This window comes from Vulpes lagopus, chromosome 18 (assembly GCF_018345385.1).
Source record: "Vulpes lagopus strain Blue_001 chromosome 18, ASM1834538v1, whole genome shotgun sequence".
Lineage (NCBI taxonomy): Eukaryota > Metazoa > Chordata > Mammalia > Carnivora > Canidae > Vulpes > Vulpes lagopus.
Window position 1 is genome coordinate 27,388,276 of NC_054841.1, and position 22,682 is coordinate 27,410,957.

At 52.7% G+C, this 22,682-nt stretch overlaps 1 protein-coding gene across 1 annotated transcript; it reads left to right on the plus strand.

Annotated features, from left to right (window-relative positions):
• Positions 1-3,891: 3,891 nt before the first annotated feature.
• RBCK1 (RANBP2-type and C3HC4-type zinc finger containing 1) lies at positions 3,892-21,564 on the plus strand. The gene is made up of 13 exons (XM_041733175.1): positions 3,892-3,934; positions 4,515-4,604; positions 5,689-5,833; positions 10,927-11,020; positions 11,118-11,316; positions 12,434-12,555; positions 12,707-12,880; positions 14,043-14,203; positions 15,267-15,378; positions 18,431-18,610; positions 19,343-19,441; positions 19,785-19,928; positions 20,876-21,564. Exons 2-13 carry the CDS (start codon positions 4,583-4,585, stop codon positions 20,954-20,956), a joined length of 1,533 nt encoding a protein of 510 aa, XP_041589109.1. The 5' UTR covers positions 3,892-3,934; positions 4,515-4,582; the 3' UTR covers positions 20,957-21,564.
• Positions 21,565-22,682: the final 1,118 nt, after the last annotated feature.

Below are 22,682 nucleotides of genomic sequence, written 5' to 3' on the forward strand. Positions count from 1 at the left end.
TACACATTTGTGCAGGTAACCTCAAGGCTGACGGGACCATGACCATCATAAACTGGCAGGGCCACCAGAGGAAAACAAGGCAACAGAAGAGAAAACCAGCAGAAACACTCAGCGTTCAGATGGCAATATTATCAGACACAGATTATAAAAGAAAAATGTGTACTGCCCTGAAATAAATAACAAGCTTGAAACTGTGGCCAAAGTATAGGAACTTATATCAAGTGACAACAGATTTGAAAACCCAACAGAACTTCTAAAACAAAAAATACAATAACAAAAATTTAAAATTCAAAAGCTAAGGGGTGCCTGGGTGGCTCAGTTGGTTGTCTGCCTTCTGCTTGGGTGGTGGTCTTGGGGTCCTGGGATGGAGCCCTGCATCAGGCTCTCTGCTCATTGGGGAGTCTTCTTCTCCCTTTCCCTCTGTGATCTCTCTTGTTCTCACTCTCTCAAATACATAAATAAAATCTCTTTAAAAATAAACATTAAAACAGATTCAAAAGCTGGCTTAAACTACAGACTAGATGTGACAAAAGACAGAATAGTGAGCTAGAAATCTAACATCAGGGACGCCTGGGTGGCTCAGCGGTGGAGCATCTGCCTTGGGCTCAGGGCGTGATTCCAGGTCCAGGGATCGAGTCCCGCATAGGGCTCCCTGCGAGGAGTCTGCTTCTCCCTCTGCCTGTCTCTTATAAGAGACAGAGAGAGAGAGGCAGAGACACAGGCAGAGGGAGAAGCAGGCTCCACACAGAAGCCCGACATGGGACTCGATCCTGGGACTCCAGGATCATGCTCTGGGCCAAAGGCAGGCACTAAGCCACTGAGCCACCCAGGGATTCCCAAATAAATAAAAATCTTAAAAAAAAAAAAAGAAATTTAACATCAACCACACATCCAACAGACTCTCTAGGGGTGCCTGGCTGGCTCAGTTGATAGAGCATGCAACTCTTGATATCAGAGTCATGAGTTTGAGCCCCACATTGGGCATAGAGATTACTTAGAGAGAGAAAGACTCTATAAATTTTCACACATAAACATATCGTAGTGAAAATGCAAAAAGACAAAAAAAAAATCTTAGAAGTACTCAGAGGAAAAAAAAAAACCAGATTACTTTCTAAAGAATAGTAGTACATGGATGAAGCTCAAAAACATAATGCCACATCAAAGAAGCCAGTTACTAAGGACCACACATTGTAAGATTTAATTAATATAGGAATAGGAAAACCTACAGAGATCAAAAGTAGATTAATGCTGAGGGGTTGGAGGATACCAGGTGGCAGGGTGTCTGCTAATGGGTACAAGGTTTCTCTAGGGGTGATTAAAATGTTCTAAAATTAGATTGTGGCCATGGTTGTATATAGAAGTCTGTAAATGTACTAAAAACCATTAAAGTGAAAAAAAAAAACCATTAAAGTGTACACTTTAAATAGGTGGCTCTTATAGCATATCAAGTGTATGTCAATAAGGCTGTTGAAAGAAAGAACAGCTGTTAGAATGACAGGTGGTGACGTTTCAGTAGCAGCCATGGAAGCCAGAAGACAATGGAGGGCTATTGTCAAGGTGCTGAGATGCCAGCTGGAATTCTCCCAGTGAAAATGTCTATCAATGGGACACCTTTGGCTCAGGGCATGATCCCAGGGTCTTAGGATCGAGTCCCACATCGGGCTTCATGCATGGAGCCTGCTTCTCCCACTGCCTGTGTCTCTGCCTGTGTCTCTGTGTCTCTCATGAATAAATAAATAAAATATTTTTAAAAAAGAAAATATCTATCAAGACTGAGGTCTAATTAAGACTTCAAACAGGGCCTGGGTGGCTCAGTGCTGGAGCATCTGCCTTAGGCTCAGGGTGTGATCTGGGGCTCCTGGGATGGAGTGCCACATCAGGCTCCCCACAGGGAGCCTGCTTCTCCTTCTGCCTGTGTCTCTACCTCTCTCTGTGAGTCTCTCATGAATAAATAAATAAAATCTTTTTTTTTTAAAGACTTCAAACAAAGACTAAGAAAACTCCTATAGGGAATGTTAAAATAGTGGCTCTCAAACTTGACTTCTTAGAAGGGTAGAGAGTGTTGTAAGTTCCTGATGCCTGGGCCTGGCCCAAGATTCTGAATCAGCTGATCTAAGATGTGGCCTGGACAGCACTATTTTTAAAAGCTCTGCAGGCGATTTGAAAGCATAGCCCAGATTGAGAACCTCTGTGTTAAGGGATGCATTTCGGACAAATATAAGTGATCCTAGATGAAGTCAGAAATGCCTTCATCCATTTTAAGATGTAATCCTTGAGCACCTATTATACAGTTAGCAAAATAGACCAGAGTCCTGGCCTCTGGAAAAGGGAAACAGACAAAAAACCCAAAATAAATAATTAAAATATGCCATTAGATAGTAATACATTCTTTAGAAGGAAAAAAAAATGGGATCCCTGGGTGGCTCAGCGGTTTAGTGCCTGCCTTCAACCCAGGGCGTGATCCTGGGATTGAATTCCACATCGGGCTTCTTGCATGGAGCCTGCTTCTCCCTCTGCCTGTATCTCTGCTACTCTCTCTCTCTCTCTCTCTCTCTCTCTGTGTCTCTTATGAATAAATAAAATCTTTTTTTTTTAAAGATTTTATTTATTTATTCATGAGAGAGAGAGAGAGAGAGAGAGAGAGAGAGAGAGGCAGAGACACAGGCAGAGGGAGAAGCAGGCTCCATGCAGGGAGCCGACGTGGGACTCAATCCCGGGTCTCCAGGATCAGGCCCTGGGCTGAAGGCAGCACTAAACCACTGAGCCACCCAGGCTGCCCTGAATAAATAAAAATCTTAAAAAAAAAAAAAAGAAGAAGAAGAAGAAGAAGAAGCCAGGAAGGAGAACATGAAATGTTGGCTGTATGTGGGTGTGTGAAATTTCAGATAGAGTGGACCGGGAAGACTTTTGGGTAAAGACCAAACTAAAGGGAGAGAGCAAGCCATAAAAATATTTGGGTTATGGCAATTGCAAAGACACTGAGGGGGAGTGTGTCCGCCTTGTTCCAAGACCTAGGACGCCAATGGGCTTGAGTGGGGGTGAGCCAAGTAACCAAGGGAGGCCTCACTAAAATTGAATGGGGAGGCCAGGAAGGGGAGCTCCGACAGGTACCACTGGAGCTCTGACAGGTACAGGAAGACTTGTCCATTACACACCCCAACAAAGAGTCCTCAAGGGGAAGGAATCAACTATGGGCCCCAACAGGGAAAGATGTGCATTGCATCTCCTACAAGAAATCCACTACCTCTGTAAATCCACCAATGAGAAACTGTTATCACCCTGAACTCTTGCTTTTCTGCAATGGACTTTTGCTCAAAACACCCCTCCCAATTTCCTCCTTAGTAAAATTTTGTTCCTTTCCTTTGTTTGTTAGTCTTGCCCGTGGTTTTTCAGAGCTCGAATGTCCCAAATTCCAATTCTTGGCTATTTCTGAATGAACCCATTTTGCTGAAAAAATAACTGGCCGTTTTATTTTTTAGTTTTAACAGTAGTCCGAGAAGGAGGGGAGGCAGTTTTCAGGGCGTGGGGAGGACCAAGGCTTTTACTTTGCCGTGAGAGTGTTGGGAAGTCGGGAGTGTTTTAAGGATTGACATGATTTGATTTACATTCTAGGGACCCTCTGGTAGCAGGTGGAAAATGGGACTGTCCGGGCCAAAAGGAGAAGCAAGGAGCCGAGGGAGGACAGAACCTCCGTTAGTCTGCCGCAAACCGAGCCGAGGATGGGGCTGACCCTCAGGCGTGGGAGTGGGTCTGCGGAGGCGGAGCGGGGAAACTGCGCCCCACTCCAATTCCGCCCGGGCCCCGCCCCCTCTCCCGGCCCCGCCCCTCCCCGCGCCCCGCCCCTCCCGCCCGGGCCCCGCCCCCTCTCCCGCGCCCCGCCCCTCCGGGCCCCGCCCCCACCCCTTCCCGCGGCGCTGAGGGCGCGGCTGGGCGGGTGAGTGAGGGTCGGGGAGACCCGGGCCAGCCCCACAGGGGCCACTCCGGCCAAGGTCATTGCGCACCCGGGCCGCCGGGATCCGGAGCGGGGCGGGGACCGCCGGGGACCGCGCAGGCGGTGGGGGGGCGGCGTCCGGATGTCCCGACGCTCTGCTGCCCTACTTCCGGGGCCTCCACTTTCACTTTCCGTTCCGCTGTAGCGGCTCTCCTCCCCACCTCGGTCTGGGGCCGCCCGGGAGGGAGTGTGGCTGCCGTCCCGGACGCCGGGGGGCGCTCCCTGCACCGAGAAGAGGGCCCTCCCCGGGGACCAGCAGCGCCTGGCGGTCGGCGTCACTCTCCTCCCCGCACCAGGCCCGTCTCGCTTCCTCTGTCGCCCATCGAGGGCTTGGCTCGGTGCCGCCTGCCCTTTCACCCCCCGCCCCCCCGCGGGGTCCCAGCTCCTTCCTACAGCCGGTGCCCGGGGCTGGTGATGTTACCCGATTGCCGCTGGGGACACCAAGGCACAAAGAGGGCGCGGGCCGCGCCTGAGGCCGCCTCTGGCCGGGGCTGAGTTGCTGTGGCCGTCCGCCCTCTGCCAGGTGACCCAGGGATAGCGTTTCTCCGGAGCTGCTGCCCCCGCCTGGGGGGATGGGCGCAACCCCGCCGGATGGACGAGAAGACCAAGAAAGGTGGGCACCCCCTGGAGGCGCCGGGAGACTTCCGTTAGGAGGTGGGCCCAGGCAGGACCCGGCCTCCCCTAACCCGAGGTCCTGGACGAGGGAGCTTGACCGGTCCTCCCTCTACCCACCTGCCCAGCAGTTTCCTTCCTTGGGGCCTGGTTGCTTCCAGAGGCTTGTCATTCAACTATGGGATACCTCTGAGGCCACCGCAAGCCAGCTCTGCTGCCAAGGGCGTGGGGAGCTCCCAGGCTGGTGGGGGGACATGGATCTTGACCTGAATACCAGGGGTCCATGCCTCCCCTCTTCCTCTTTCCCCCAGCATTATACAGCATGCCAAGTCCTGTCATCACTCTGCTTAAAGACCCTCCTGTGCTCCTCTGTGTTCTTAAAGGCCAGAGTCCTTACTTAGCCCACAAGGCCCTTCGGGCATCATTGACCTCATAGTCTTACCCCATTCACCCCCTTGTGCATTCCAGTGACACTCCACTGGCTTCTTTCTGTTCTCACCCAACCATTTCTTGCTCAAGGCCAACCCCTTACATTTCTCTCCACCTGGAATACTCTTCCCTAACTGGGTCTGGGCTTATGTAACTTCTTCTGGTCTCAGCTTCAGCACCACCTCCTCCTGGAGGTCTTCCCTGATCTCCTTACCCTGTTTATTTCCTTGCCAGCATGGATCACGATCTCAATTTTTTTTCTATTGTTTGGCTCCTTACTGGGCTGGGAGGTCCATGAGGAGAGGGACAATGTTTATCTTATTCACTGCTGAATCCCAGTTTCTGGAACAGTGTTTGGTGCGCGGTAGGAGCTCAGTATATGCTTGTCAGATAAATGAATGGAAGTAAGGGGGCCTGGGAGTATGAAGGAAAAATAGAACCAAATGAACAGGGAGGGGGAATAGGGAGCATCAGAGACCCTTCAGAGAAAGGGACTTTTAAGCCGAGTACTGAAGGATATGTAGGAGTTCACCAGGAAGACAGAGGAAACAGCATGTACAAGGGATCACCACCTCCCTTACCCCTAGCTCCTGAAAAACAAACAAACAAACAAACAAAACCCTGTGCTAACCTGCTTCCACCTTGCTGGATTTCAGCCGAGGAGATGGCCCTGAAGCTCACCCGAGCAGTGGCAGGCGGGGATGAACAGGTGGCAGTGCAGTGTGCCATCTGGCTGGCAGAGCAACGGGTGCCCCTGAATGTGCAACTAAAGCCTGAGGTCTCCCCAACACAGGACATCAGGTGAGGAGCGCGTGATTGGCTAAAGACTTAGTGTTTCCTGAACCCCAGTGGACCACAATATAATCTTGCCTATAGAACAGTTACGCTTAATGGCAGGTTCTGGTGTCAGGAGACCTAGTTTCGAACCTGAGCTCTGTCACTAATCAACTGTGAGATATATGACAAGTCACTTCACTTCTTAGTTTCAGGTTTTTTTTTTGTTTGTTTTTTTTTAATTTAAAAAATGGGGCAATAATAGTAAGCTATCTCATAGGGTTGTTAGAAGGCATATGAGAAAGTTAGTCCTCACATGACAGGAAAAAAACATAACTGTGGCATAAACAAGTTTGGTGGCCAGTAGTCTACATGTGGAGGCTGTGCTTCCTGCAGTCCTCAGAGACTCCTGCTTCTGTCTTGTTATTCTGCTGTTCATGGACTCCATTCTGAGGTTTGCTTCTTGGTCAAAAGTGGCTGTTCCAGCTCCAGCCATCACATCAGCATTCTTGTCAGCTGGAAGGAGAAAGATGTGTCTCTCCCAATCAAATGGGGGTGAGGGGCAAATGTGGGGACACCCTAGCTGGTGGCCCCAGGTGGTGAAAGAATTCACCCAAAAGTTTATTGAATACATGGCAAGGGAGCAAGACTGTCTGCGGTGAGGTGGGGGACTGTAGTTAAAGGGCACAGTGGAATGGATAGAATTTCCCTTTCTTTGGTAACTGTGCTTGGTGTAAGTAACCCATTGGCCAGCTGGGGCTTTGGGTATTCTGAGGTGGGTCACTTAATGTTTGCATTCAGCTTTGATGGTCACTGTGGGTCCTTTTGCCTTGATCTCAGCTCCTCTGCTCAAGCTTGCTGCCCAGGAGCAGCCTCTACAAAAGGGAAGGGGACACCCCCTCCCACACTTAGGAGCACACAGCCCAGAAATTTGCACACCTCTTCCACGGAATTCCTGTGGACCAGAGCTCAGTTTGAAGGGAGGCTGTGGAATGTGACCAGACATCCAAGTAGAATTCAGGGGCTCTGTTAGCCAGAAAAGCAAGGGAGAATGGATACTGGTTAGTCTTTCCCAAGAGACTTAAACTTGACGTTGTGATGCTTAGCACAGTGCCTCACACATGTTAATCACTCAATAAACGGTGGTGTTGATCTGTTTTTTTTTTTTTTTCCTGCTGCATAGTAAAACTGTACTTTCAGTTTGATTTTTCTTTTCTTTCTTTCTTTCTTTTTTTTTTTTTATAAAGTGTGGGGCCCTTTTTTTAATTTTTATTTATTTATGATAGTCACAGAGAGAGAGAGAGGCAGAGACAAAGGCGGAGGGAGAAGCAGGCTCCATGCACCGGGAGCCTGATATGGGATTCGATCCCGGGTCTCCAGGATCGCGCCCTGGGCCAAAGGCAGGCGCCAAACCGCTGCGCCACCCAGGGATCCCTTTTTTTTTTTTTTTTTAAGATTTTATTTATTAGAGACACAGAGAGAGGCAGACACACAGGCAAAGGGAGAAGCAGGCTCCATGCAGGGAGCCTGACATGGGACTCGATTCCAGGTCTCCAGGATCACGCCCTGGCCTGAAGGCAGTGCTAAACCGCTGAGCCACCAGGGCTGCCCTGATTTTTCAATGATCCTGGTGGATTCCATTTGATTTTTTAAATGGTTTTATTGAGATATAGTTGACATACCATACAACTCAACAATTTAAAGTGTATGGCTCAAGGCTTTTAGTATATTCAGGGCTATGCAACCATCATCACCATCAATTATAGAATGTTTTTATCGCTTTGTACAAAACCCTGGTCTGCGCTTACTAGTAGTCACTACTCATCTCCTTGCCTTTGCTTAACACCAGCCTTGGGCAGCCACTAATCGTTATCTCCAGGGATGTGCCTGGTCTGGACATTCCATTTAAATGGACTCGTACAATATGCGGTTTTTTGTATCTGGCTTCTTTCACCTAGCATCATGTTTTCTCGATTCATCCGTTAAGTAGTGTGTATCAGAACTGTATTCCTTTTATTTTTTATTTATTATTATTATTTTTAAGTAGGCTTCCCTAAGCATGGAGTGCAGTGTGGGGCTTGAACTCATGACCCTGAGATCAAGACCTGAGCTGAGGAGCACCTGGGTGACTCAGTGGTTGAGCATCTGCCTCTGGCTCAGGTTGTAATCTCAAGGTCCTGGGATCGAGTCCCGCAGCAGGCTTCCCGAAGCAGGAAGCCTGCTTCTCCCTCTGCCTATGTCTCTGCCCCTCTCTCTGTTTCTCATGAGTAAATAAATAAAATGTTAAAAAAAAAAAAAAAAGACTTGAGCTGAGATCAAAAGTTGGATGCTTAACGAACTGAGCCACCCAGGCACCCCAGAACTCTATTCTTTTTTGTTGCTGAATAATAATCCATTGTATGAAAATACCATTTTCCCTATCTGTTAATCATTTGATGAACATGGAGTTTTTTCCACTTTTTGGCTAATGTGAATATTGCTGCTATGAACATTTGTGTCCAGCTTTTCTTTTTTTTTTTTTTTTAAGATTTTATTTATTCATGAGAGACACAGAGAGAGAGAGACAGAGACACAGGCAGAGGGAGAAGCAGGCTCCATGCAGGGAGCCTGATGTGGGACTTGATCCCGGGATCTGGGATCATGCCCTGAGCCAAAGGCAGACCCTCAACCGCTGAGCCACCCAGGCGTCCCTATGTGCCCAGCTTTTCATATGGACATATCTTTTCTCCCAGTTTTACTGAGGGATCATTGACATATAACATTGTATTAGTTTGAGTGATATGATAGTGTGATTTATAATAAGGAATATATATTTGGTCTTTGTCCTTCCCTGCCACAGAGCTCCTTGGAACTTCTTAAGTGACGAGAGTGGTAAAGGTGTCTTTTGCTAGGCGAATGAGGTGACTTCTGGAATGTCCCTAGATGACCTAAGTATAGCGGCTGGCCACCACCAGAGGAACCATCCCTGTGATTAGAGGGTTGGAGCTTTCCAGTGCCATCTACTTGACCTCCTGGGAGGGGACAGGGGCTGGAGGTTGAGTGAGTCCCCAGTGTTGGTGGTTTAATCAGCCATGCCTACATCATGAAATCTTCACAACAACTGAAAAGGACAGGGTTCAAGAGAGCTTCTGGGTTGGTGACCACATGGAGATTTGGGGAGAATGGTAGAGTCCAAGAGGGCATGGAAGCTCCTCACCCCTTCCCCATACCTTGCTCTATGCATTGCTTTCATCTGGATTTTCCTGAATTATATCCTTTTATAATAAACCAGTGATCTAGTTAGTAAAATGTTTGTGAACTGCTCTAGCAAATTAATTGAACCCAAGGAATGGGCTCTTGGATTCCCCCAGTTCTTTTTTTTTTTTTTTTTTTTTTAAGATTTTATTCATGAGAGAGAGAGAGAGAGAGAGAGAGAGAGAGGCAGAGTCACAGGCAGAGGGAGAAGCAGGACCCCCACAAAGAGCCTGATATGGGACTCAATCCTGGACCCAAGGATCATGCCCTGAGCCAAAGGCAGACACTCAACCACTGAGCCACCCAGGCGTCCCCGGAACCCCTAGTTCTATAGCCAATGAGTCAGCACAGGTGACAGCCCGGGCTTGTGATGGGCACTGGGGGGGTGGGCAGTCTGGGTCTAAGCCCTCGACCTGCAGACGCTGCTGCTATCTCTGGTTGCAATATAGGATGCCTTGCTGGTGCCCGAGAATTGTTGGGGGTTAGGTGAGGAGCCCCCCTCTTCCTGTCCACAGGTTGAAAATGGAGTCTCAGAATCCTTTTAAATGTACAACATAATGATTTAGTAGATGTGTGTATTGTGCAGCGATGGCCACAATAAGTTAATATCCATTGCCTCATGTATTTACATATTATTATTATTTTTAAGTAATCTCTACACTCAACATGGGACTCAAACTCACCACCCTGAGATCAAGGGTCTCATGCTCTACTGACTTAGCCAGCCAGGCACCCCTATTTTTTCTTGCAATCAGAGCTTTTAAAATTCATTCTCAGCAACATTCAAATATATAACATAGTATCGTTAACTGTAGTCACCATGCTGTACATTACCTCTCCATGGTTTGTTTATGAACCTCAGTACTGTTATCACACCTAATAATTATTAATAATTCCTTAAAATCCTCTAATACTGTTTGTTAAAATTTCCCTTATTATCTAATTAACAGTTTTTATAGTGAGTTTGTTCCTGTCAAAGCCAAAGGCGATCTACACATAGCATTTCTTAATATATATATTTTTTAATCCTTTCTCTTTTTCTGCTATTAATTTAAGGAAACTGGTCTCCGACCTCCAGGATTTTCCCACATTCTGGATTTATTAATTGCTGTCTTGGGATGTCATTTAGGACCTCCAGGTTTTCTTGGTAGTTGAATATGAAGGTTAGATTAGTCAGAAGCATCTTTTTACGTTACCAGGAGCTCATCCTCATTTATTGATTACTGCTTTCCATTCTTGTTATCTACTCGGATTTTTCTGTTTCTGTTGGGATCAGTTCTGTTTTTTGTTTTTGTTTTTTTAATCTTAGCCCTTCCTTTTCATGCTTTTGATCTTCCAGAAATGCTGAAGGGTCCTTGAGGAGGACCCTTTCTCTGATCATTTCTCTGAAATGATACACTGGGTTGAAATCCTGCCTCTCATGGACATTCAGCGCTTGCTGGGTAGAGTCTATTTAGTCTGTGTGACCTGGCTGTGCCTCGTGGTTTCATCTGTATAATAGTGGTGACAACACAATCTGCCTCATGCATTTGTGGAGAGGATTAAATGAACTAAAACATAAGTGCTTTGAAGTGTCTTGGCATATAATAAATAGTAAGTGTTGGTGGCGAGGCTAAGGAGCAAAGGACAGGATGATAGAGGAGGCTGGAGAATGGGCAGGGATTTGATTCTCAGAGCAGTGTGGGGCCACTGCAGGGGCTTAAGCATCAGGTTCTGATCAAGAAGGAAGCATGAGCCTGTGGGAATCCAGGAAAGGCCCCTAACCCAGACTGGGGGGCTGTGGGCATGTGCCCGTGTGTCCGTAGACATGCATGTGCAACCACAGTGTGCAGACCTATATGAGCTGATAGCTGGTGCTGAGGTTGGACCTGTGACCTTCTCCACAGGCTATGGGTAAGCGTGGAGGATGCTCAGATGCACACAGTCACCATCTGGCTCACAGTGCGCCCTGACATGACAGTGGCTTCCCTCAAGGATATGGTGAGTTGGCCGGGGGAAGGGGGTGGTTGCTTCCCATTTTGCTCCTGCCTCTCTTTCCTCTACTGTTCCCTTTGCACTCTGCCTCTCTCTGTGTCAGGTGTTCCTGGACTACGGCTTTCCGCCTGTGCTGCAGCAGTGGGTGATCGGGCAGCGGCTGGCCCGGGACCAGGAGACCCTGCACTCCCACGGGGTGCGGCGGAATGGGGACAGTGCCTACCTCTACTTGCTGTCAGCCTGCAACACCTCGCTCAACCCTCAGGAGCTGCAGCGGGAGAGGCAGTTGCGGATGCTGGAAGGTGAGGCTCTGCCTCTGAGTGACTTGGGACTCACCTGAGGTCACAGGGCAAGAGGGAGCAGAGCCCTTGGGCTTTCCATCAGGAGCTCTCGCCAGGGAGGATGACATTCTTCCTAGTGGGCAAAAGAGGACAGCCCCCCACCCCCTAGGGAGCCATTTCCAAGCCACTGAGAGCAGGTGGTCTGGGGGAGGAGGGGGGGCTGAGTTCAGTCCTGGCTCCAGCATTTATCTGGACCTCATGCAAGTCCCTTCGTCTCTGGTCCTCTGTTTCTAAATCTGTAAATTGGCTGTGATGATAATAATAGTGTCTACATTTTTGGCTTATTATCTGGAAATATTTCAGACTTACAGAAAAGTTGCAAAATCGTACAAAAAATTGTATAACAAATTCCAAGTACCTTTTACATGGATTCCCTAACATTTCATCACAATTGTTTTGCTTTGTCATTCTCTATATAAAATTATTTATTTTTGTCTAAATACTTTTTCCTGAACCGTTGTGAAGGTGCAGACATGACATCCCTTCTCACCTAAATATTTCAGTGTCCATTTTCTTTAAAAAGGTGTCATTTTCTTAACATGTCCACATGCAACTACCAAACTTAGGAAATCAACAATGATTATTTAATCCACAGATTTTACCCAAATTTTACCAGTTGTCACATGCATATCCTTTACAGCAAGAGAGACCTGGCAGTGACATCATGTCTCTCAGGGTCCTTTGGTATTTGGTATCCACAGTCTTCCTTTGACGTTCCTGATATTCGAAGAGTCCAGCCAGTTTTGTTTTTGCTTTTCTGCCCCATGTGCCCTCATGAATGGATGCACATTCAGTATTTGGCACGAGCATCTCAGAAGTGATTGTGCCTCTAGGTGCAGGACTTCGGGAGCATAGGAAGCCGGTTTTTAGGTCGGGAAGCAGGAGCATTCACGGGTGGAGGAGGAACTCTGACCCTGTGGGAGCCGGACACTCGGCCAGGCCTCTGCTCACCTGGGGACCCGAGCCGGAGACTCCCCGAGGGAGGAGGAACCGGTGCGGGGCGCAGGGCGCCTGGCTGGCGCGGCGCGTGCACGAAGTGCGCTGCATGGCTCTGCCACCCCGAAACCCTCCTCCCTAGATCTGGGCTTCAAGGACCTCACGCTGCAGCCCCGGGGCCCCCTGGAGCCAGCTCTCACGAGGCCGGGAGTCCCCCAGGAGCCCGGGCGGGGCCAGCCCGACGCCGCGCCCGAACCCCCGCCGGTAAGCCGCTCCCCCCCTCCGCGTGCCGGGGACCGCAGCCCCGCCCTCGACCCCGCCCCGCGCTCCCGGGCCCCGCCCCCTGACTCCCCGCGCGGGGACCCCCGCCGCCTCGCGCCGTGTTCCAGTCCCCGCCCCCCGACTCTGCCCCCAGGTGGGCTGGCAGTGCCCCGGCTGCACCTTCATTAACAAGCCCACGAGGCCCGGCTGCGAGATGTGTTGCCGGGCGCGGCCGGAGGCCTACCAGGTCCCCGCCTCCTACCAGCCGGACGAGGAGGAGAGAGCGCGCCTGGCGGGCGAGGAGGAGGCGCTGCGCCAGTACCAGCAGGTGGGCACGGAAGTGCCGGGGCAGACACCCTCGGGGCGGGGGGGGGGGGGGCGTAGGACGGAAATGGAGGCGCCTCTGCATTGCCGCTCCTCCCCCGTTGCTGCTTTGCCCGCTCCTGACCCCACTGCTGGTGGTGACCCTGCACTAGACTGTGACTCGCCCTCCCCTGGAGGCCTCAGGTGCTGAGACTCTGCTCCCTGGCTGTGGTCACATGCCCCGCCCCAACTTGGGCTGTGGCTCCCCACTCGGCTTTGACTTACACACCCACTGTTCATACAACCGCCCCAGGCTATGACTCCACTACCCTAGCTCCGACCGTGCTTTTGGCCACCTCCTCATACCTCCTCCTTATCTGCCTATGACTTAGCTCTTGCTCCACTTAGACATCGCCTCATCCTGGGCCCTAAAATTCCTGACCTCCCTCCCCGTTGTGATTCACCCCGGACTTTCTAAGAGGCTGGACCCCGCCCCTCAACCCTCCCTGCGAAATTGACCCCGCCCTCTGTCCTGCCCCTCCCATAGCTCTGCCCCCGATTCTGACACAAGCCCTGATTACACAGATACCAGATCCTGAGTGTTCCCCATTCTGATCGGATGCCCCCCACCCCCCACCTGCATTCCCCTTGGATCCAGTGCTATCCTTGCCCCATCCCAGCCATGACCTCATTCGTGGTCTTACCTCCAGCCTTGGCCCATACCCCGTCCTCTTTCCCGTCCCGCATTGCTCCCTAGCTTTATCACCGTCTCCATACCCCTGACCCACTCTGTGACCTTGACCGGCTCCGACCCCACCCCCTGCCCAACCCCGCCCTGCTTCTTGACAGAGACGTGAGCCCTGTTACCCTAGACTTCACCTCCTTCCTTTCCCTGCCGCCATCACTCCCTCGCGTGGCTTGCCCCCGGTTGCAGCCCCAGCCTGGCCCGCCTCCTGCCCAGGGCTACCCCGCCTCCCCCCCTGGCCCCACTCTGGCCCCCACGCTTCTCGCCATCTCGTCTCCTGCCCACCGCCAGGCCACCCCCACCCCCACCCAGGGATCCTGACTCTCCCCCCCCCTCTGCCCCGCCTCCGGAGTCCGCCCCGGTCCCCTGGTCCTGCCCTCCTCCCGGTCGGCCCCTCCCCTGAGACCCTGACCTGCCCCGCGGCCCCGCCCCGTGTGCCCAGCGGAAGCAGCAGCAGCAGGAGGGGAACTACCTGCAGCACGTCCAGCTGGATCAGAGGAGCCTGGTGCTGAACACCGAGCCCACCGAGTGCCCCGTGTGCTACTTGGTGCTGGCGCCCGGCGATGCCGTGGTGCTGCGTGAGTGTCTGCACACCTTCTGCAGGTGCGGCCCCCACCCCCACCCCCAGCAATGCCCCGATTCTCGCAGCCGCCAATTACCGGAGGGCTGAGAGTGGGTGGGCCCGTGCTCTTACATCTCATTGGATGCCCGCAAAAACCTGCGAGGTAGGCGCTGTCGCCCCGTTTTTGTCCAGGAGTGTGAGGTGCCAGAGGCCAGCGACTCGCTCAGGCGTTCAGGTTGCAGCGCCTGCGCCCCTTGCCGCTACCTGCGCAGGGGCGTCCAAGCCTATGGAGACCCCATCCCTGGCGGACTGAGCCAAGCCTGCTCTAGCTGGCTGGCGGGCCGGCGGCCAGTCCTGGGCTGTGGAGACCGTGTCCTCCTTTCCCACGGCAGACATTGGTTGAGTGGCCCCTGGGTGCCAGGAGGCTGTGCTGGTCTTGGAGATCCAGGAGTGAGCAGAGCAGCTCAGTTCCTGCCTCCCGGACCTTACATTCCAGTGGAGAGGCTGATGTTAATCAAATAATTACTGGCGTCACTGTAAATTGTGTCAAATGCTAAGTTCCAGTGAATTGTGAGGGAAAACAACAAACCAGGAGCCCTGCCTCAGGAGGGGGTGGTCAGGGAAGCCCCTAGGGAGGTAGCACAGGAACAGGGACCAGAAGGTCTGGTGCAGGTGTCAGTGTGGCCAGAGCAGAAGGGTGGACAGAGGTCTTAGCGAGGATGGGCCACCGGGGTTCTCGGGAGCCGTAGTGAGGGCTGCAGGTTTGTTCTGGGTAGGTCCGGAGGGGAGGCTGCTGGGGAGGAGCAGCCACTGTGTTGAGAGTGGACTCTAGGAGCAAAGTGGATGCAGGGACCCCAGTGAAGATGTGTTGTGGTCCTCCAGGGGAGGGGTGACGGGGGCCTGGACCAGAGCAGTGGAGGTGGCAGTGGGGTGGATAGAAGTGGAGGCCTTGGTGATGGGTTTGTGGGAGGGACAGGAGGGAAGAAAGGGGGGTGTTGAAGAAAAGCCTGCCTGGGGTCAGGCCCCACCATGTGAAAGGGGTAGTCTGGGTGGATGGGGTTCAGGTGGCGCTAACCTCCAGCCTCCGTCCCTCTCCCCCTCCAGGGAGTGCCTGCAGGGCACCATCCGCAACAGCCAGGAGGCCGAGGTCTCCTGCCCCTTCATTGACAACACCTACTCATGCTCGGGCAAGCTGCTGGAGAGGGAGATCCGGGCGGTAAGGCCTGGGGGAGGGAGGGGCCACCCTGCACCAGCAGGTGGGCATGGGCTTGGGACTGGGTCTCAGCACACATTTATCTGGAGCCTTCTGCGGGGAATGCTGGGGGCCAAGCAGTGAAGAGGATGGGACTCGGGGGAAGTAGCTGGTATAGAAACCACTGTTGTGAAGGAAAGATAGCAGAGCCCTTAAGAGTGGGGGCAACTCTGAGGCCACTGGCCTCGGTGACCCCAAGTCAGATATTCAACCCGTGCCTTGCTTTTCTCACATCAGTTAGGGTTGAAGTTAGTTTTTTGAAAGGTTGTGAAGAATATCGTAGAGGGCGTGTGTAAAGATTTTAGAGTAGTGGGTGATGCATGGTGGGTAAGCCCTTGTGCCAGTTTGCTTATGCTGCGTAACAAAGTAGTCTGGACACGGTGTCTTCAAACAACCACTGTTTGTTTAGCTCATGAATCTGCAAGTTAGTCATTGGGGTTGAGCTTAGCCAGATGATTCTCGTAGCTCCTGATTCTTCTAGCTCTTGCTGGGTCTGGCTGCTCCCAGGTGGGTTTAGCTGGTGGGTCGGCTGGCCCAGACTATGACACCGGCCTTAGTTGCAGCTGGCAGCTGGGCCTCTTTCCACTTTGCTCGCCAGCCCCGGGGCAGGCTGGCCAGGCCTGCTCACCTGCCGTGGTCCCTAGATTCCAGGAGCAGCCAGCGGGGAGCTGCAGCGCAAGAGAGCTTGCCCAGTCTCTGCTCTTCTGTCACTTGCTGCCCTGCCCGTGTTGCCCAAGCCAAGTCCCTGGGAGAGGGGACCACTCACAGATGGAGGCAGGGAGATGTGAAGAAATCGGGGCCATCGCTCCAGCAGTCCTCCAGGGCTGTATGGGTCTGCATGCGTGTTCGCTGTTACTGTTATTAACATCGTTACCAAGTTCTCCTCTTCCCTGAGTCTCCATTCCCCCACCTGGAAAATTGACCGTTGGGCTTGATTCATGGTTTTTAAACTGCTGGGGAAGGGCCTTCTCACAATTGGGCATCTTGGGATTGCCAGGCCAAAACATGAGGCAGTGTCACAGGTGGCTGAGGTCCAAGTGGGAGGACCCCCACAGGCACACCCCCAAGACCTCTGTTCCCCCTGCCTCTCCCTTAGGATCCTGCTTCTGTGAACCTGCCTGACTGCACCTAGGATTTCCAGAGCCCTGGGGGTCTACTTCAGCTGAGAAGGGGGAGGCAGGAAGGGTAGAGCTTGGCAACTCCCTCCTACACCGGAGGAGCGGCTCTGGGCGGCTGCAGAGGCCTTCTTGCTGTGGCCTGGAAAGTCCCCAGACATAGTCACTCATTCCATATGCCCTGGCTCTCATGGTCATCACCCACAGGTTTTCCCTTGAGGCTCACCCCTGCCAAGGGCACTGATGGGACCAGAGTTCCTGCTAAGGGGCCACAGGGCCCATGCTTCCTCAGAGCCCCCAGGAATTGCCCCAAGACCCTGAGAAAGTCAGGTGTGGCAGAGGGAGAAAGGGGCAGGGATCAGTGGAGTAGTGCCCTGGAGGTTATCTTTACAAAACACACGCCTAAACCACGTAGAACTAGAAGAGAAATCAAAAAGACAAGTCACCCACACAACCCTGCCATCCCAGGGGATCCCTGACTGCATTTTCTCCTGTTCCCTTGGGTCTGCGGGCAGACATGATTTTACTCCTTTTTAAATCAAGTTTACTAAGGCAAACTTGGCACGCGATAGGATGCACCCATTGTAAGCATGCAGTTGGGTGAGTTTTGATAAAACTCATTCTTGTAACCACCACCGTTTAGATTTTAGGATTTTAGCCTTGATTTTAAGAATTATCATAAGTCTCTGTAGATGGCATCTATGCTGCTTATACCTCTTCTCATAATAATTCCAGTTTCTCAGTTTGTAACAAATGCTTCAAGGAACTTTTTGCGTGGTGTCTCTTCTTACATATTATTTGTTTAGGGTAGACTTGTAGAAGTGGAGTGAGTCCCAAAGGGTCAGAGAAGTTTTGTTGAAACAACTGTCACGTTGCCTTCTCAGAGTGTGAAATACCAGTTACTAGTTATTCACCAGTATTGCCAGTTATCACTTTTGTTCATATTTTCTCTTTTTTAAAAAAAATTGTAGACTATACATAACAAAACTTACAATTTTTACCATTTTTCTTTTTTTTGTTTTTTACTATTTTTAAGTATACAGCTCTGTAGCATTAAGTATACTCATGTTGTTTTGAGAGCAGCACCACCACCCATCTCTAGAAGTTTTAATACACTTTTTTTTTTTAAGATTTTATTTATTGGGATCCCTGGGTGGCGCAACGGTTTGGCGCCTGCCTTTGGCCCAGGGCGTGATCCTGGAGACCCGGGATCGAATCCCACGTCAGGCTCCCGGTGCATGGAGCCTGCTTCTTCCTCAGCCTGTGTCTCTGCCTCTCTCTCTCTCTCTCTCTGTGACTATCATAAATAAATTAAAAAAAAAAAAAAAGAATGTTTAAAAAAAAAAAAAAGATTTTATTTATTTATGAGAGACCCAGAGAGAGGCAGAGACACAGGCAGAGGGAGAAGCAGGCTCCCTGTGGGGAACCCAATGCAGGACTCAATTCCAGGATTCCGGGATCACTTCCTGAGCTGAAGGCAGACGCTCAACTGCTGAGCCACCCAGGTGTCCCTTAATCTACTTTCTGAATGGAGTTTTTTTTTTTTTTTTAAGATTTTATTTATTTATTCATGAGAGACAGAGAATGAGAGAGAGAGAGAAGCAGAGACACAGGCAGAGGGAGAAGCAGGCTCCATGCAGGGAGCCCGATGTGGGACTCGATCCTGGGACCCCAGGATCACACCCTGAGCCAATGTCAGGTGCTAAACCGCCTAGCCACCCAGGGATCCCCTTGAATGGAGTTTTTAAACACTGAGGATGATGGTGTGAAGCAAAGAGCCGGGGCTAGGTTGGACTTCATGGGTTGGGGGCTTCCTGGAGGATATTTGGTGGCAAGGAGAGCCCTTGTCAGCTGTTCTGAACCCCAAGAAAACCAGATTGTGAGTTGTGGCCTCTTGGCAGCTGCTGCCTCCCGAGGATTACCAGCGATTTCTGGACCTGGGCGTCTCTATCGCGGAAAACCGCAGTGCCTTCAGCTACCACTGCAAGACCCCAGACTGCAAGGGATGGTGTTTCTTTGAGGATGATGTCAATGAGTTCACCTGCCCGGTGTGCTTCCACGTCAACTGCCTGCTCTGTAAGGTGGGGACAGGGACCCATGCTGCCCAGTTCCCCTAGTCCTGCCAGCAACTCACTGCCATCCGGTGCTTGTTCCCCTGGGATGGGAGCTGTGACACTAGCCTGTCATGCCAGACAGCTGCATGTCAGTGACAGTGTCTGGCCCAGGCCCCAATCTGAGCCTAAGCCTTGGACCAAGCCCTGGCCCTCGATGGAACCTCAACCTAGACTGAGCCTCAGCCCAGTACCGAGCCCTGACCCTGGCCTCTCACAGAACCCCGATCCCAGTCACAAACTGACCCCAACGCTGGCCCCAGACTGAGTCTCAACCCCTGTCCCTGACCCCAAACCTAGACGGAGGCTTGCCGGGCCCTGACCTCAGGCCACTCCCTCCTCTCATCATCTCAGCACTGAAGAGATTGGTCTCGAGGAGACAGGTCTGAGCCTCGTCACAGCCCAAGCAAGCTCAGTCTCTGAGAACCGGGGCTGTGATCAGGGCAGAGCCTAGCCAGGGATGGGGGGGTGGGGATAGCCATGGGGAAGAGGTGGTGTGGGGATTTTTCTGCCCTTAGGACTTAGCATACATGGCTATTATTATCATATGTGACCACCCCGGCCTCAGTGTCCCCTTCCATAAAGTGGGTACTTGGTTTATAAAGCCATGCCCTGCCCATGACATCATCTAGAAGCAGTAAGTGTCCCTCATGCTTCTTAACCCCTTGAGGAACTCACCTTGAGCCCCTCGCCCCTCTGCAGGCCATCCACGAGCAGATGAACTGCAAGGAGTACCAGGATGACCTGGCCCTGAGGGCTCAGAATGATGTGGCCGCCCGACAGACAACCGAGATGCTCAGGGTGAGGCAGGGTGGGGACTGAGGGCCTGGGGATTGGAGATCTGGGAACTGTCCGCGGGTGGGGGCTTCTCGGAAAGGGCTGTGATTCACATAGCCATGAAGGCTCTCACCCCCTTCTGGCATCCTTGCCATCCAGAAACAGCACTTAGGTAGGACAAGTGGTCGGGTGGCGAGCAGCAGGGAGAGTGTCCACAAAGATGAGGCTGGACACAGCCTGGCCTGGGTGGAGCAGCGTAGGGGAGTGACCCCCAGGACTCCCCCATGAACTCCGCGGGGACCAGGGAGAGGTTGCCTGGTGGAGCTGCCCCAGCTTGGCTGAAGGCCGGCTTCTGCTCTGTCCCCAGTCCATGCTGCAGCAGGGTGAGGCCATGCACTGCCCGCAGTGCCGGATCGTGGTGCAGAAGAAGGACGGCTGTGACTGGATCCGCTGCACCGTCTGCCACACCGAGATCTGCTGGGTGACCAAGGGGCCACGCTGGGGACCCGGGGTGAGTCCTCTGGAGAGCAGAGGCCTGCGGGAGCTGGGGGAACTGCCCGGGGGCCTTGCCCGAGAGTGGGGGACAGCCCCTGGGGCGAGGCCAACCACTGCCCGTATTCATCCAGCTTGTAAAAGTAAGAACACTTTTTTACATTTCTTATAAATGGTTGAAAAGTACCAAGAAAAGAATATTTTGTGACCTGTGAAAATTCTATGCAATCCAAGCATCCTGTCCATAAGTAGCGTGTTCTGGGAGCACAACCCCGTACACTCGTCGTGTACCGTCTCTGGCTGCTTTTGCGCCGTGTGGGCAGAGACCAGATGAGCCCAGAACCCTAAAGTGACTGGCCCTTTACAGGAGAAGCTTGCCGACCCCCACCCTAGAGGCAGCCAGGGATTCGCGCTGGGGTCAGAGGCAGAGGGCTCTGGGACTGGCGCCCCCTGGCCGCGTGGTCGGGCTGTTGGGAGCCGCGGAGCCTCCATGTGTAAGGTGGAGATGGTAGCCTGGCCTCTGGCAGCCTTCTCCCCAGAGTCACGTGAAAACGTGACTGCTCAGCAGTGCTCAGTGGGGGCCTTTCAGTGGGCGCTGCACAGAGGTAGCTGTCTTCATTAGGAGCGTGTTCCTGGAGACGGGGGCTCATCGTTCATCCAGGTAGACACCAGGACAGACAGAGGCAGAGGGAGCTGCCCTCTCGGTGCCAGGATGGCACATCCTTTGCCAGCTCTGGGTCTAGCGGGAGCGTAGGCAGACCATGTAGTTGAGGGTGCCGTGGGAGTCCAGAAGGTCTTACTGACTGCCTCCATCAGGTAGCTGAGGCCACGAAGGCCGTTCATAGCAGGAGGAGCTGCCCGAGGCTCGCCCGGAGTGGGGCGTGCAGCCCTTTGAGGGTGTGATGGAGCAGCACGGGGAGGGCACTGTCTTCACTGCCGTGACCTTCTCTTCTCTCCATCCTCTAGGGTCCAGGAGACACCACTGGGGGCTGCCGTTGCCGGGTGAATGGGATTCCTTGTCACCCTAGCTGTCAGAACTGCCACTAGCTGAGGATGGCCCGGTCCCCAGGCTGACTCAGCCCCACATCCCCATGTTGCTGTGGGACAGGGCTGGTGCTTTGGCTTGGATTTCTGGCCTGGGGGGATGCCTTTGCGCTTGGCTGATACAGGCCTTGTAGAGACCAAGGCCCCTGAACTGTGTGGATGGCTTTGTTTGCAAGGGGTGTTGCAGGGGCCTTGCCTAAGCTTGCGGTGGGTGTTGTCCATGGCTCTGTCTGCCCCAGGGCCTTTGCCCCTCCTCTGGGGCTCTCAGCTTTTCTCTGTGGCTCTTTCCTCTGCCTGACCCAGACTTAAACACAGCCCTGCTGGATGGAGCCTCAGAGAGCCCTGTGTGAGTCCACACTCACTCCTTCCACCACCCTCGTCCGCTTAACGTTGAGCACCCATAACCCACGACTTCCCCATCAGCTTTCTGGGGCTGACTGTCCTCTGTCTTTGCTGTCGGAGGCCTGGGGCCTCTTAGAGAGCTGCTGCTAATCCTGTTGGGATCCAGGAGAAGGGAGACCTGGCAGTGTCTGAAGCACAGCCCATCAGGTCAGCTTCCATGTCTCCCTCTTTGCTGCCTGTGTAAGCTAATTAAAATGGCTTTCCAGGAAGGGATGAGTGTGATGTCATGAGAGGGAGTGCAAGCGTCGTGGGCTAGGACCATGCATGCAGGCAGGATAGCAAGCCTCCTCTGGGAACAGTGGAGCAAGGGTGTGCCTGACCCCTGGGATCCTTGGCTGGGCCTAGACACCTCTGTGCCCATCTGAGGGGCAGCAGTCACCTGGACAGGCAGTTCGCAGTATGTCAAGGGTCTAGGAAGCAGGTTCTGCAGATCGGCCTGGGCCACAGGGGGAGGGCGGGGCCAAGGCAGCAGCTACAGACCACTAGGCCAGCCTTGCTGCACACTTGTGGCCCCTCGGTGGCCATCGGGGGTGGAAGGACAGAGATCCTTCAGGAACACATGAAGCTGCTGCAGCTGAATGGCATTGACTGTCCTCGTTTTAACATCTCAGGCAAGATGGCACAGTACTGGTGCGTCAGTATTAGTCATCACTCTGTGCTGGTCAGAGATGAATAAAATGTGGTTCTGGGTGTCCATTCTGGAAGTTTTGCTGCCTTCTCAGACCAGCACCCCCTTGTTGAGATCTGGTATTTGATGGTGAACACATCATCTGAGCTTCGATGTGGATGATCATCCCAATAGGTGGAGGGTATCTCTGTTCTTTAAGGCCTGGCTGGATTCTAGACTCTAGGAGGTGGGGCATGTGGCTTTGGCTGGGGGTGAGGGATGGGGCAGGGCTTGTTCTGGTCCCTGGATAGGCATTGCCATCCTCTCTCTGAATGACAAGACTCAAGAGCTGCCCCCTGGCACTGGGAGCAGAGATGTCTGAGAACATGAGTGCCCTGCCAGCCTCCCTGCCCTGGGAGAATGGGTCAGAACAGCCCCTGCCGGGGAGGAAACGGAACAAGCTAAGGAGAGCGAGGCTGCAGGAGAGTGAGATGGAGCTGGGTGGCTATGCTCACTTGGCCAGTCTAGCCACAAGGACAGGCAGAGAGTTTGAGTGTGTGGCGGCCAGGCAGAGGGTCCAGAGTACAAATGGAGGGGTGCGGGGCAGTCCCACCGTCTGGCCTCCAGCACCATGCTCACATGCCAGCTGGTGAAGGATCCATGATGGGTGGGCCTCAAGTGCTCCCTACTGTGGGTCAAGTGGAGGTGCTTCCGCTTCCC

Coding starts and splice junctions, on each gene's coding strand:
- RBCK1 (XM_041733175.1), top strand. CDS start 4,583: ATGGACGAGAAGACCAAGAAAG. Junction 12,556..12,706: donor CCGCGCCCGAACCCCCGCCG/GTAAGCCGCTCC, acceptor CTCTGCCCCCAG/GTGGGCTGGCAGTGCCCCGG. Junction 14,204..15,266: donor TGTCTGCACACCTTCTGCAG/GTGCGGCCCCCA, acceptor CTCCCCCTCCAG/GGAGTGCCTGCAGGGCACCA.